The sequence below is a fragment of the Scyliorhinus torazame genome, chromosome 3 (genome assembly GCF_047496885.1).
Source record: "Scyliorhinus torazame isolate Kashiwa2021f chromosome 3, sScyTor2.1, whole genome shotgun sequence".
Classification (NCBI taxonomy): Eukaryota; Metazoa; Chordata; class Chondrichthyes; order Carcharhiniformes; family Scyliorhinidae; genus Scyliorhinus; species Scyliorhinus torazame.
In genome coordinates, this window is record NC_092709.1 from 145,562,826 (window position 1) to 145,578,421 (window position 15,596).

General features: G+C 39.7%; 1 protein-coding gene across 6 annotated transcripts in view; it reads left to right on the forward strand.

The window, feature by feature from the left end:
* Nucleotides 1–11,218, forward strand: part of hnrnpdl (heterogeneous nuclear ribonucleoprotein D-like) — a 33,646-nt gene extending 22,428 nt beyond the window's left edge. The window contains exons 5-10 of one of the 6 annotated variants that reach the window (XR_011940184.1): nucleotides 7,475–7,577; nucleotides 8,746–8,913; nucleotides 9,432–9,547; nucleotides 9,809–9,909; nucleotides 10,241–10,345; nucleotides 10,870–11,218. Coding sequence is in view for 4 of the 6 variants with exons in the window: in XM_072496363.1 (XP_072352464.1) it covers nucleotides 7,475–7,577; nucleotides 8,746–8,913; nucleotides 9,432–9,547; nucleotides 9,809–9,895 (474 nt within the window). In the remaining 2 variants the exon portion in view is untranslated. The remainder of the gene's footprint in view (nucleotides 1–7,474; nucleotides 7,578–8,745; nucleotides 8,914–9,431; nucleotides 9,548–9,808; nucleotides 9,910–10,240; nucleotides 10,346–10,869) is intronic. The other 5 variants (XR_011940185.1, XM_072496363.1, XM_072496364.1 and 2 more) reach the window with 5 other exon arrangements.
* The last annotated feature ends 4,378 nt before the right edge of the window (nucleotides 11,219–15,596 follow it).

Below are 15,596 nucleotides of genomic sequence, written 5' to 3' on the forward strand. Positions count from 1 at the left end.
GGGTTCCTTTTTATACTTGGAGGGGCTTTGTGCGCTTTTAGGCGGGCCTTAACTTGGTCCCAATTAATTGGGCCGCTTCTTGATCATTGTCATCGATCTAAACCAATAAAGGGGCGGGTGCCTTGATGGCTGGGCGTGTCCAAAGTGGCTGTTGGCCTTGCTTTGTTTGTGTCTTTTGGTTGGGGTAGTGGCGCCGGAATGTCTGAGACAGTATCGGCTACGTGAGTATTAGTCCTTTGTTCCTCGGAGATGGGCCATCAATATGTAAATCGACCCAGAGTTTTGATTCCGTCTGCAAACTGCCTTCCAAATATCCAGTCAGGCTCTGTGCCTGCTTGTTGTTTTGCATTGTCCATATTTCCCTATAGGCTCTGCGAGTGTCCATTTTATACACTGAAAGTGGCCATCCCAGATGTCTACAAAATCAGAAAACAAATTTTAAAAATTTGGGAACATCAAATTAAGAGGTATAGTTGATACTGAAGAAGACCGACATATATATTTGCAGACTAGGAGTATAATTAACAAATTAATTTCAATATAGATAAGTGTGAGGTCATTGAGGTAGTAGGTTTTGGCAGCCAAGAATGTGGAAACAATCTTCTTCGAAAATAAGTATAATCTGGGTAGAGGTGGGAAGGGAGCTAAACATCATGTTCATAAGATCATATAAATTGTAAACCAAGCACTGGGCTTATTTTCTACAAGGATAGAATTGAAAAACTGAAGTTATGTTAAACTTATGTAGGACCATGGCGGACTCTGCACAGTTCTTTTGTAATAGAAAAAAGTATAAAGGAACCAGAGAAACTGCAAAAACAATTTCAAGAATGATACCGGAAGAAACTATATCTATCAGGAATAGGATGGAGTTCTTTTTGTCAGAAAAGAGAAAACAAGGGTAACCTGGTAGAGTCTTACAGTTATGTAAGCGTTAAATGGCGTGGACTTCTTTCCACCCTTGGAGAGTCAAAACTAGGGATAATAAATAAAGATGGCCGCCAATAAATCCAGTATGAAATTCAGGAAGGACTTCTTTCTCAGTTAGAATGTGGAGCTAATCGAGGCAGGGAGCATAAATACATCTCTTGGAAGGCCATATGAAATGCACAGGAAGAATGGTATAGAAGATTAATAATTGAATGGGAAGGAACTCGTGAAGCATGTAACCGCAGTCCAAATAGCCTATTTCTGTGCTGTACATTCTGTAATTTTATAATTGGGGCTTTGGGAGGGTTGGAAACTAATCTAACAATGCAGATTAGAAAGGATAGAGACGGCTAGGATGGTGCAGGAAAGGATAGAGACAACAACAATTTTGGATGAGCTGAAGTTTATGGAGTCTGCAAAGTTTGAGCATGTCTTGAGTTTTTAATATACCATTCTTTGTTGAAACTCTCCTTTCAGGATCCTTTTCACTTATGTTTTGCAGAGTGCTCCTAAACACAATTAGCAATATTCATTGAGGGTTTTTCAGAAGCTTTTGTTTACTTCCTTCCCCATATAGTTATTTTATACATTTTGAAGAATCTCTTTTCAAGGCTGAAAGGCCTAAAATTCTGTGCCGGCTAAAGGCACCTCTGGGGGAAAAAAATAACAATTCCAGTTTCAAATGGGGAGAGAAATAATGAGGAAAGCCTTTGTTGGGCTTAATCCTGTATCTCCTTGCACATTCTCCCCGTGCCTGTGTTGGTCTCACCCCCACAACCCAAAGATGTGCAGGTTGGGTGGATTGGCCACGCTAAGTTGCCCCTTAATTGGAAAAAAAATAATTGGGTACTCCAAAAAATTTTTTAAATCCAGTATCTCCTGTGTTACTTGCACATCTCCAACTAAATTGCCAGATGCAAGACCAAAATCGCGTTAGCACTATTTGTTAGTAAACACACATTCCTGGTGATGAACCAGTTGTGTCTGAAATTACTGTTTTTGATATTTTTAATTGCAAATCGATCCAGTCACGAGATAAAAGATAGATGAATATTCAGCCTATTTTAGTTCATACATCCAGAGACTCTCAGTCCTTCTATTGTAGCACCCAGTTTCTTAAATTATTCTTAAATTATTTTCAACATCCCATGTGTTGATCACGTCATGTGAAGAGTCGATTCCTTGTAAGAGTTTATTTTACTCGTTTTGTACTCGTGTAACTTGGTTTGAAGTAACTTTAGGATTTGCATTAGTAACACATTACTATCTTGTATAGCACAGATGACTATCTTTTGGTCATCTCTTGCATTTTACCAGTCTTTCTATATAGAATCCTTACTGTGCAGGATAAGGCCATTCGGCCCCATCGAGTCTGCACCAACTCTCCGAAAGAGTACTCTACCTAAACCCACTCCCCTGCCTTATCCCTGTAATCCAGTGCATCGATCATGCTCAATCCACCTAACTGCACATCTTTGGATTTTGGGAGGAAACTGAAGCACCCGGGGGAAATCCACATAGACACCGAGAGAACATGCAAACTCCACACAGTCACCCAAGCCTGGAATCGACCCGGGTCCCTGGCGCTGTGAGGCAGCAGTGCCAACTGTAGTGATATGTATAATGTAGGGAGTGTAAAGGGTTAACAAGATGATGTTCATGTATCTCAACACTAGATGGCACCGCAGAGTAGACATATAAATATACTGTGACTTCTGGGAGAAGGTGTTAATGGCAGGTAAAGATAGGTTGTTCATTATATTAGAGAGAGATTAGACAGCATAGTTGGATATTATAGATTTCTGTAACATTTGTAATAGTTATTTTCTTAGTTATTACTTAGTAAGCTGTGTGAATCATTTAAAGTAATTTAAATAAACAAGCTTTGTTTGAAATACATAGCTTGATGTTCTTTGCCAGCACTACGACTTTTGGCCATCTTGAGGGACTCAACAGAGAACATCACACTTGGCATAGAACTCGAGTTCTAGTGATTAGCCTTATTGGACTGTTTTCAACCTTCTTTCCCTCTATCTCGGTAACCAAAACTAGGACAAATTGTGAGCTAATCAGAACACTATACACTTTTATCATGACTTCCTCAGATATGTATGCTGATCCTTTGATATATAGTCCTGCATTTATTTGGTTTGTTGATGCTATTCTATAATGGCTGAACACGTCATCATCTATTTTTGGGTCCGTTTCAACTTCATCCATAGCTGTTGGCACCTCCAGCGTCCAGTGACAAGCTTATCATGTCTGTCAATGTCTCCCAACTTCTCTAGAGGTTTTGAAATAATTTCTAGTTTTCCTTGGTGGTTTGCACTGGACTCTCTTGTGCATGTCTAGGCTTTCTATGTCATTATTTCTATTTGGATCATTTATATTTAGGGGAGGACATGTTGACTATCTTACTTTGTGAACACTTGTATTAATTCATATTTTCCATTAGCCATCCTATGTTTGCATTTTTTTTGCAAACGTTTATGATTTGCCCATTTCTCAAGTTGCCCTTATTTTCTGTGCTGCTATGATTTTTCAAGTTTCTGCATCTCTGATAACCCGTCTGTATATTCCTATATTTTTCTCCGTTAACGGCACGGTAGCACAGCGGTTAGCACTGTTGCTTCACAACGCCAGGGTCCCAGGTTCGATTCCCGGCTTGGGTCACTGTCTGCGCGGAGTCTGCACGTTCTCCCCATGTCTGCGTGGGTTTGCTCTGGTTTCCTCCCACAAGTCCTGAAAGATGTGCTGTTAGGTGAATTGGGCATTTTGAATTCTCCCTCTGTGTACCCAAACAGGCGCCAACATGTGGCAACTAGGGGATTTTCACAGTAACTTCATTGTGGTGTTAATATAAGCCTACTTGTGACAATAATAAAGATTATGATTATTATTTCCTTTGCCCATGCAGGATTTCTGAGTTTTATTTATTCCTGCTTCATTTAATTGGTCATTTATTAATTTAGGGTCTCATTTGTTTATTCTACATTTGCTGATTCTAATTGTTTCTTATGCAAGCTCAGCATCTTGATTTTAAAGATGCTCAGCTTATCATCTATTAAAGTGTTGGACAAAACTGTTAACCAGTTTGCCTAAACCATTCTCTCGTTATACTGTACCTGGTCCTTGCTGTTTCTGAATTCCAAGTCATACAAGAGTTAGGCCATTATGTTGGTCCTGTGCCTGTGACTTTCCATTTCCTGTATGTTGTCTGGATCACTTAACAATAAACAGGATCAGCTCTGCTGTTCATGGCTTCCCTGGCACTAAATCAGATACTACACAAAATCCAAACTATTTGGGTATCCCCAATTTATATTTGTTAAAATTGTTCATTTAAAATAACCTTCCTGTTACCACGTATCTTTCTAAATCTCAATTTCTAAATCAAAATCCTAAAGCAAATAGCTATTACTTATGGTGAGCGGCGGTGTGCACAAAATGTTTTTGCCTTTTTTGCATTAAACATACTAAACCTCATTAGTTCATTTTGTAATTTTTATTACCTCCCACAGTATCCTTCATAATTAGCCTACTAGTTGTCTCTGTATAGTTACACCACCTTCCTTTCTATTTTCTGATCCCACTATATGAATGTATGCTACATTTATTGCCATGAGCTAGGTTTCTGATATTGTTGCTACATCATAGTTCCCTGCAGAGCCCAATTTTAACATTTTATTCCTAATGCTGTAAGCGTTACTATGTGTATTACCTGAAGTATCACTACTCTTTTACATGGCGGTGAGAAGATGAGAATCTCAATGCCCTGGCCTTTTATTTCTCCCATTCCTTGTAAACAAGCCTTGCAAGATAGGTTTGGTGTACAGCACCAAACCTATCTTGGTATGTTGGAATCCCGGTCCTGGGTCACTGTCCGTGTGGAGTTTGCATATTCTCTCCATATCTGCGTGGATTTTACGCCGACAACCCAAAGATGTGCAGGTTAGGGGGATTGGCCATGCTAAATTGCCCCTTAATTGGAAAATATATCTGGTTCAAATGAGCCTGCCTGTTTTCCCTCTGGCTCAGGTATGCCCGAGTTTAGAACTGAAACTTCATCACCAGATTGCCAGCGAGTTATTTCTATTCTCTATTTTCTTGGTGGACTCCCCTTTTGCAAACAAATAAATTAGAGTGTGACATTTTGCATCCATTATCTTTGAGGTAGTTCTCCCCGTGTCTGTGTGGGTCTCACCCCCACAACCAAAAGATGTGCAGGGTAGGTGGATTGGCCACGCTAAATTGTCCCTTAATTGGGGGAAAAAAAGAATTGGGCACTTTAAATTTATTTTAAAAAATAATCTAGCATAAATGACTGCTAGGGCTTCTATATTCTTTCTATGTTGTTTTGTCCAATGGACTCCCACCACTGGGTGTCTGTTCTCTTCTAATTTTTCATACATGCTGCTCCAGTTCCAGATGGACAATGCTATTCTGTGGATATTGACAGTACGATGCATTCCTCTTTCCTGAAAAGCTCTAACTAATCTGCCTTTCGATCTGCATATTTATATCCGGTATATTCTCTTTTTGTTACCTCCTGAGACTTTGTTTCGATTGGCATTTTTGACGATGCCTGGTATCTGTATTTGCAATCTGAATATCTTCACAGGTTTTCTTGCCTTTCCTGCTGCTTATGACCTTCAGCTGTCTAATATCCAATTTCCTTGATTTTCTGTGTCACTTTTGTCTCTTTCTTGGCACCCTTGTTGTCGTGGTTGTCTTTGGTTCTGATTCCTGATGACTTTTGAGGTCGACTGCCAGCTCAGCCATTTCAGCTGTTGCCACGCTGATGATCCATAAATTGTGACGTTTTAAAGATCTGACTTGCTAACGACTCTATTCAGATAGTTTTCTGTAATTTTTGAGAGGTTTGCAATGCTTTCTGCATCTTGAGTTTTCATGAAATCTATCTATCCTCTTGTAATGCCTTTCCTCTAAGAACTAGCCCTGCTATTTCATTCCTCATGCTAGGTTGGCAGTGGAATTCTTGTGCTTATTCTCTTGTGCAACTTAGCCTGGCGGTTTTGCTGATATGTAGGTCTACGCCTTGGCAGTGCAGCCACCATTGTGGATGATGAACTTGGCACTGTGGTGCAGGCTATTGGTGCTCACTTTGATGAACTGCTAAATATCCTTTCGAGAATAGTGGAAGCGGAGAAGAGAATCCTATTACTCGATGGAGCAATTTCCCTGGTGGGGATTCTCCTTCAGTCCTTGAAAATCCTGCTGCATGGTATGCCGTTCATCCTGACTGACTCCGGGAATTGGGGCAAGACAGAGAGTGTCTGTGTAACCGGTCTCTTGAGGAAAGCAGTTCCCAGCTGAATTTGAGGGTTGGCTACCATGCTTTTGCAATCTCGATTTGAAGGTGGCAATTCAAGTTCGACAGAACACATTGTATCTGGTCTTCGAGGCCTGGGGTCGGTCGGAGACCCTGTGTTGTCTAATCCTCTGCTCGTCGTGAGGTGTTGGAGGAGTCTGGGCACGTTGGATCGTCTCCTGCCAGGCCCTGGGTTTCTTGCTACCTGGGTGTGGGTACGATGCAGTGGTGGAGGTGAAGGCGCTTTCTTTGATGGAACTTGAGGGATTTTGAATCTTGCTTGATGATCCTGCCATGGCTTTGGCCTTTCCAAATCCCATAGACGGTGTTATTATCCTGCAGTTCATAAATAAACCTGAACTTTCGGGGTTGCATGCGGTGCAGTGGTTAGCACTAGGACTACGGCGCTCAGGACCCGTGTTGGAATCCCGGTCCTGGGTCACTGTCCGTGTGGAGTTTGCATATTCTCCCCATATCTGCGTGGATTTCACGCCGACAACCCAAAGATGTGCAGGTTAGGGGGATTGGCCATGCTAAATTGCCCCTTAATTGGAAAAAAAAATAACTGGGTACACTAAAATAAAAATAAAAAACCTGAACTTTATTCCCTTGTGATTATGTCGTTGATTTTAAGTTATTGCCTTTTTTCCCTGACAAGGGTGCATGATATATTGGATATGAATTGGACATTGTGAATTCGCCCATTATGTACCCGAACAGGCAACGGGGTGACTAGGGGGTTTTCACAGTAACTTCATTGCAGTGTTAATGGAAGCCTACTTGTAACAATAAAGATTATTATTATTAAATAAAAGCAGACTGTTTCCAGTAGTTGCAGTACCAAAGATATAGGATTAAATGAAATAGGTTTAGAACAAAGTACAGTAGAGGCAATTTGAACTCTTTCCACCCGTGGCAAGTAAACACTGATACAGACAGATTGGGTTGAAACATCTGTTTCAGTGAATTTCTATGTAGTGACTGTCATCCAGTCTTCGCTTTTTAATAATTGTGAATTTTTCTGAGAATTCTGTATGGATGTGGGCCTGTTTATCCTTGCATTAAATGTTCTATGTTAAATTTCTCACTGATATATGTGACAGGTACACTAAGAATCACACCGTTTTTGTATTCTCCACACATTAAAATAGATTGTTTAGGAACATCTACTTTGTAGATTATTTGAACCAAATGTTTCTGCACTTTTCACAGTGTGAAATTAAAGTGGCACAACCGAAGGAGGTCTACAGGCAACAACAGCAACGAGGAGGCAGAGGTGGAGGTGGGTTTGGTGGAAGAGGTCGTGGTAGAGGGGGTAAGTTAATTTCCTGACGAGTGGGTTTTGAACATAAAATGGTTTCTTTACTGGAACAGTAAAGGAATTCATAGCTAGGTGATTATCGGTTTATCCGGTTAACCTTTTCCCACTTGTTCAATGGGGATTCAGTCTGGTTCTGACTGTTGGGTGGGAAAGAGTTAAAATGCATGGTCTTGAAGAATGGTATGACATTACTTTGTTAAATGTCATAGCTGTGAAGAGGTCTTTACTGCATATCTGTTAGGTAATCTATATAGGATTTTGTTTGCAACTTTTTAGTTGTGGAAGAGTATGTTCAGAGGTGTTGTCTGTACACCAAACCTATCTTGCAAGGCTTGTTTACAAGGAATGGGAGAAATAAAAGGCCAGGGCATTGAGATTCCCATCTTCTCACCGCCATGTAAAAGAGTAGTGATACTTCAGGTAATTGTTATGCCTGTTGGCTATTAACCTGACTTAACTGCAATGATCCTTCCAGTTTTCTATGCATGGCACGACATGTCTCTGGTCTTCACCTATCTATGATTCGGGGGTTTTAGGTCAGTTGGGGATGAAAAGTACAAACAATACAAATTGTAGTTATCTTAAACCTGATTTGTATCCTAGTGGGGTTATTTTTATTTAACAACTTCTGGAGAAACATGTGTAGCTCCTGTTCAGAAACCTTCATCTTTTTAACAATTGGTTAATCATAAGCATTTTCCACAATTCTGTCAAATTGTAATTAAACACTTTTATTTATTGGTCACTCTACAATTTTCAAATACAGTGCAGAAAATATTGCTGGAATTTCATTTTTTTCTCTTCTAGATATTTGTAGCTTAGCCTCTACATTTTTCCTAAATCCAGGAGCTGAGTAAATAGTTAGATGAATATTTGTGAGGTTCTTGTTCTGCCTTGGGAAATATGCCTTCATATCCAAACATTTTAGGATTGATAAATGACACTCATTTATTACATACACAAAATGTCTCTTGTGCAGACTTTCCATTTCTTTGTAGGGAAAACTCCTGCAAATTTTCTAGGGTTTAGCACAGGATAAGTACTGGGTTGCAGGCTTCATCACTCGATGATTTTAGGTCACATATTTCCTCTTGCAGACGTTCCGGGTTGTTGCGTGTCTTCGAACAAACTCCAAATTGTTTGTATTGCTATCTTTTCCTAGGACAAAATCAGAACTGGAACCAGGGATACAACAGCTACTGGAATCAAGGTTATAGTAGTTACAACAATGGCTATAGCAATCCAGGTTACAATGGATATGGAGGTTATGATTACTCTGGGTATAACTACAACAACTACGGATATGCTCCAGAATATGATACCTACAATAGTAAGTTACAGCATTTGGCTAAATGGCTGGTAACAGTTTTTGTGAAGTGGTAAGATATTGCAGACATGTTAATAAGCTGTTGAAAGGCCTCAAATTATATTTATTCTCTGAAAGTGTTGTAACAAAGAAATCAAACATTTTGAACAAGAATCTTTTTATGGGAGAGGTGTTAAAGCTTTGTAGCCCCTCTGATATCTCTTCCATTTCTTAGAGCGGTTGGTTAAGCACCATTTTAGCTTTGCTGTTTATTTAACTACCTGAAGTCTGCATGTTATTTCTGATGACACCACATTGGTGTCCTTCAAGGTGCTTCATCTATAGATAGATTGAATTGGCCAGAAAACATTTGGACCTAAACTTCTGTAAAGGATTAAGGTAGTGGAACCGGCTTGTTTTATGTTTGGAAGCTTTTTGTTATTACCCATGATAAGTGGAGTGTTTAGCCAGCTTTTGTCCAGGTAACAGCGTTTCCATCTTGGAGAGGAGGAAAAACTAACATTACTCATATCTCCTCGTAGCAAATGTGCCTCCTGATGGTCAATCAAGGAGCGGCATTGATGGTCGTGGAGAAGTCTGCGGCCTGGACTGCCTCACCCTCTCTGCTGAAGGAGGCTGTTTAGAGGCAAGTGGCCAGGTGGGTAAAATTATAGGGGTGAAAGAAGAGAATAGGATACGCCGTAAATCAAAATGAGCTATTACCCGTTTTCTGCAACCTGCAGAAAAACAAACTTTGGTACTGAAACTCATATTTCTGTCCAGGTATATTACTAAGTTAGGCCAAAGCTGTTATAATGATTTAAATTAGTAAATGGGCCACTTTTATGTTTTGTAATTTTGTGTATATGTAGACATACAAATTGCATGTTAAACTTGTAAAATCCAATCGCTTTGACAGGTCAGCAGAGCAGCTATGGAAAGGCATCTAGAGGTGCAGGCAGTCACCAGAATAACTACCAACCATACTAAAGAAAAATTGATATAGTTATTTCACTGCAGGTATGTAACAGATCTTGTTGCAGCTAATGGAGGAAAAAAGAACATTTAAATAATTTGCCAGTGTATGTTTTTAATAATGTAAAATGTCAGATTTTTAAAAATAAATTTTGGTTTAAGTATTGAACATCAGGTAACCTTAAGAGTTTTCACTTAAGAGATTTGCAGCTTTTTGTAACAGGTGGTGTTAAAGGTCTGAGGGATTAACACTTTTTAACAAGTCTGTAAATTTAACAGGTAAAGTACTGCTAATGGGTGCAAATAAAGGACCCAGCAAGACGAAAGAAAAAGTTGCCTTCTAACTCTGACATTATACCTTGTTTATACCCGCCAGCGGGAACTTCATTGCAGGACACGTGTCACCCTGACCACACGATTCTCTTGGGGCCGCGCATTGCGGACAGAACGTGAGGTGTGCTCGTGAAAATGCTGCCCTGTGGTATGGTCTCTTCAAACATCATGTATCAACGTTAAAGATAAACTGGAAAACTTCAGCCTTTGTCTTCAGTCATCTTTGCATATATATATATATATATATACATATATATATAACATTGGCTAAACATTTCTTACAGGCATTTTAAAAATGTATAATGACTTCTTACTGCATAATTAATTCAGTACTCTTTATTTGGTAACATCTTGTATTTCAGTTATGGATCTGCAGTGTGGTAATTTTTTTATTTAAAAAGTTAAATGTTAATGCTGTTTTATTTTTCTTTGTAGCTCAGTAGTGAAAACTACAAATGATAACCAAACAACATCAAGCAAGCTGTAGTATATTTTGGTTTGACTGGGTTAAATGTGTCAGACTTGATAAAACCAGGTCTGATGTCATTAGATCTGCTGCAGTAAAATGCTTTCCAGTGCAGCACCTTGAAGTATTGGCCAGTGTGTGTTATAATCTTGTTTGAAACTTTGTGAACTTCTTTCCTGTCCTAAAACATGTTTTTTCTCTCCTAGGTGGAGAAACGGAGGTATAAACATCAATGTAGCAGAACAGCATGTCAAGAGGAAATGTTAAATCTGAAAGCATCGTTGTTTCCCTTTTGGGACTTTTTTTCTACCACATTAGATCTGAAATCAACATCTTTTGTGTCCCAAATGTATATAGCATCTAAACATTTTTTTATGTTGTAGTTACTTTGCTTTGTACAACTTAAGCGCATTCCTTAACTTGTGTACTGTGATAGTATATAATAAAATTGCTACTAACTGGTGATGCAACACTTGTTTGTTGATGTACCCTGTTGTATGTGATACACTGCATCTGTTGCTGAAATAAAATTGAGTATGAATGCTCAAATATTAATTGTTGTTTTCTACATGACCATGTACTTATCTGATTGGACGTTGAGGAAAAATAGTCTGTTGGTTTGCATTACAATGAGATAGGGGTGCAGAGTGTCCTTGATTGTAGATAAAGTAAATACAGATTTCCTATTGAAATTTAGTTGCTCAGATCTCCGTGTATTTAGGCTCATGCTTGTGAAAAAATTTTAAATTTATAATATGAAATGATGTCCTCTAATTTAATTGATATTATTTACCCATTTTCTAAAATACAAACATTGCCAACGTGTGAAAGATCTGAAAGTTAGCTTATTGAGATTGGTTCGTTCTCCTGTATACTTCTCTGCCGCCCTCCCAGAGTAAGTCTTAATTCCATTTAATAATTTGAAGCCCTTTGCAAGGGCTAACATGGAGTTACGTTTGTGGAAACTTGTGCTCTTTTACCCTGTTATTAATAAGTTCATAGTGAGTAAATGCGAGTTGCCAAATTCACTTTCATTGAAATGTTTGCTTAGCAACCTCAATGGAGCTTAAGACTAAAACTATATTATATATTCATAATCAAGCTTCAAACCAAGTAGCTAGTTATCGTGGATGTCACTAATTTATGTCCAAGCATAGACTTCATTTGTGTTAAAAGCAACTTTAGGTAGACTTGAATTTTAAAATGATGGTAAATCATTTGTTCTAATAATTACAAACTGAAGTAGATTGAAGTAACAAGTATACTTCAAATTCCAAGTTGAATATTGCTGAAAAAAAGAGACACGTTGAAGCTTTTAGTCTTGCACTCCTTGGCACTTCACAAGAAATGCAGTATAAGGGGAAAGCAACAATTTAAAAAAAAATAAAAATAAAAAAATTAGAGTACCTAATTTGTTTATTCCAATTAAGGGGCAATTTAGCATAGCCAATCCACCTAGCCTGCACATCTTTGGGTTGTGGGGGCAAAACCCACAGGAGAATGTGCAAACTCCACACGGACAGTGACCCAGAGCCAGGATCGAACCTGGGACCTTGGTGCTGTGATGCAGCAGTGCTAACCACTGCTCCACCGTGCTGCCCCGAAAGCAACAATTTACATTAGGGGAAGAGAGCTGATTGGTTGGCAAATAGACTCTGATTGGTAGAGGTGTTGTCATGAATGCACCAATTGATGACCGACATAACTGCTAAGCATTGTTCGAAATTTAAACCAGGCAGCTTGAGCCTGACTGGTCAAGGCACTGCCGAGGGGAATGATTCAGCGAATGGTTTTCAAATGACAGCCTGGGGAAATGCAGGTCCATTAGTTTGAGATGCTTGAGGGGACCTTAAAAGATGCTTTTTATGATTACTGGGAAAGAAGGGGTTACTGGAAATGGTGTCTTATGAACTTATTTGATTTTTGTTTTAGGTTATTGGGTAAATGGATGAAGTTGACATTGTTTACCTAGATTATTAGAAAACCTTTGATGTGGTGCCTCATATTACATTAGAATTGGTGAATTGAATTGTGTTCAATGAAAATCAAACACGTCTCTGGGTCCCTGGTTAGACTAAATCAAGCGTAGTGGTTTTACTTCTGGTCCCCTCATGATTGGTAATTTGCAGGGCAGCACGGTGGCGCAGTGGTAGCACTGCAGACTCATGGTGCCGAGGTCCCAGGTTCGATCTCGGCTCTGGGTCACTGCCCGTGTGGAGTTTGCACATTCTCCCCCTGTATGCGTGGGTTTTGTCCCCACAACCCAAAGATGTGCAAGGTAGGTGGATTGAACATGCTGAAAATAGCCCATTAATTGGCAAAAATGAATTGGGTACTCTAATTTTTTTTTAAAAAAATCATTGGTTATTTGCTGTGGAAACATCAGAAAAAACAAACCCCATCGTTTTTAAAAATTCATTCTTGAGATCTGAGAACAAAGAAAGCTTATTAAAAGACATAGTGGAGCTTCCCTTGAAGGGCAGCAACAGTGGCTTTAATGATGGAGGAGTTTGTTGCCAATCGCTCAGAATTCTCTTGTCTATCATGCTACAAGTTACCATGCCTCCATGATAAGGCAGAGAGGAAAAAGGAAGCAAATTCTGCGTGCCAAATCCTATTGTCTTGTTGATACCTTGCCCCATAGACCTGCAAGCTGAAAATCTGCCTGTGCACTACTGACAAGGTCATGACTTTCTAATCGAGAGACAGCCGATAATGATAACGCAGCCCATATCCTTCATGAAGGAACCAACTATCTTGTCTGGCTTGTATGTGACTCCAACTGTGCATTAATGTAGTTAACATTTAATTGCCTCTTGAAGTAGCCTAACAAGCCATTCAATTACCATCACCGTCTCAGGGCAATGACCAATGAGCAATTTTTTTTTTAAAAAAGTACATTCGACATCCTTATTGAGGTGATTGTCCTCATCTGACATCCGCACATTTGAACTTGCCAGCTAGCATGTCTAGACAGCAGTCAAAATAGACCCTGTCCTCCGATCACTGCTCTCCACTGGCATAGACCTCACCAGAACCCCCTATCTCAAGCCTGTGGTGAATTCTAGTGTTGAAGTACTAGATTGATGCCTTGATTGAAATCATCTAACTTGCCTGGGAAAGATGGTCTGCACTGCTTATTGTTACACCATGCAGTGACTTTGCCCTCGCGGCCACTATAGCTTTAGATTACACAAGTTAATTATTTTTAAGTGAAAAGAAATGATGCCAAAGTAAAGGAACCCAACTTTATGAACTTTCTCTGACCATTTAAATACTTACATTGAGAACGGCGATTTTTATGTTACAGATTTCCTTAGCAGAACTGGTAGGGTTTGATTATTCGGGCAATGCACTGCCTGTTGTCTGGAAGGATGACTGGAACAGGTGAGAGAGGTAGTTTAATATAGTGGTGAATGGGAAAATGGACAGGATCTTACTGCTGATTGGTCAGGCTGTTGCGTTTGTACTAAAATCAGTGCATGTTAATATTCCTATTAGTGTTTGGATGGTAATGTATTGAGGAAGGATAACCGGATTCACCGATGAGAAGGCCACTGTCTTTGGGGGTTGTTAGATCTTCACTGTCTCCCTGACGTCTCTTGTATGCTCGTGCATGACCATAGAATCCCTATAATGCAGAAGGAGGCCATTCGGCCCAGCTAATCTGTACCGACTCGATGAAAGAGCACCCTACCCAGGTTCACACCCTATCCCATAACCTCACTTAACCTGCACATTCCTGGACACAAATGGACAATTTAGCATAGTCGATCCACTTAACCTGCACATCTTTGGAATGTGGGAGGCAACTGATGCACCCGGAAGAAACCCACGCAGACACTGGGCGAACGTGCAAACTCCACACAGTCACCCAAGGTCGGAATCGAACCTGGGTCCCTGGTGCTTTGAGGCAGCAGTGCTAACCACTGTGCCACCCTAAAGACTAGAATTTGGACCATTGAACATGGTCATTAAGTTCAAGCAACTTTTAATTTGAACACTCCCAAACAGTGAGTTGACAATTAGCTGATCAGTGTAGAACACTGTCAGATGGGGAGAGATAATGTTTTACAACTACAATAGATTTTTAAAATTTGTACCAATCCTTTCTCTAGTCTGTCAGTGCTGTTAAAGAGAAGATTTCAAAGATTTGTCTGCTTCCGTGCTAAGATTTCTTTCATAGTCACACTGCCACAGTTGCACATAACATTTGATTCATTGCTCCTATATTAATTTAATGCCTGAAGGTTTTGTCAAAAATGATTTAAATATATTCTTGACAAGTGTGCTCCGGGACAAAGTGCTCTTTGCTATTTTTAAAGTTTTATTCTTTTCTGATGCTTTGAGAGGATGGCAGTAGGGAAAGAGGCAAAGTGTTCTATATTTTGACAGGATACAGTGCACCGAGTACTGCTGCAGGCTTTGACTAGGTGCACCTAAGTAAAGGTGGTCCCAAAATCCACTGGGAACACAGCATTGAAACATACTGCCTGTCCATGCACTGGGGGCCATTCTGCTATTGCCAAAATGCAAGCGAGTGCTCTAAATAGCCCCTAATTGGGACCTTAACTATAAAACATTGACCTCCATTGAGTGGGCATTCGTTCTGTTTCCCAGGCCATGTCTAGGGGAGTTTCCTGACTGGGAGCTGTCCCAACATGGCTCCCTCTTCCTGCTGCCAAACTCGACACAATGGGGCCAGAAAATCCAGTCCAATATGCTATCTGGGGCTGAAGCAGAGTTTTATAAAAGTTCATCAGAAATTCTTTGCTTTTATACTCTGCCACGATTTATAATACCCAGGATCCGAAATGCTTTATTACCCACTTAATCTGCTATATACACTTTGGAATTGTATCCTTTATTTTACATTACCTTTCCTCCTCATTCTTCCTACTGAACATTATCACTTCACATGTCTGTCCATTCC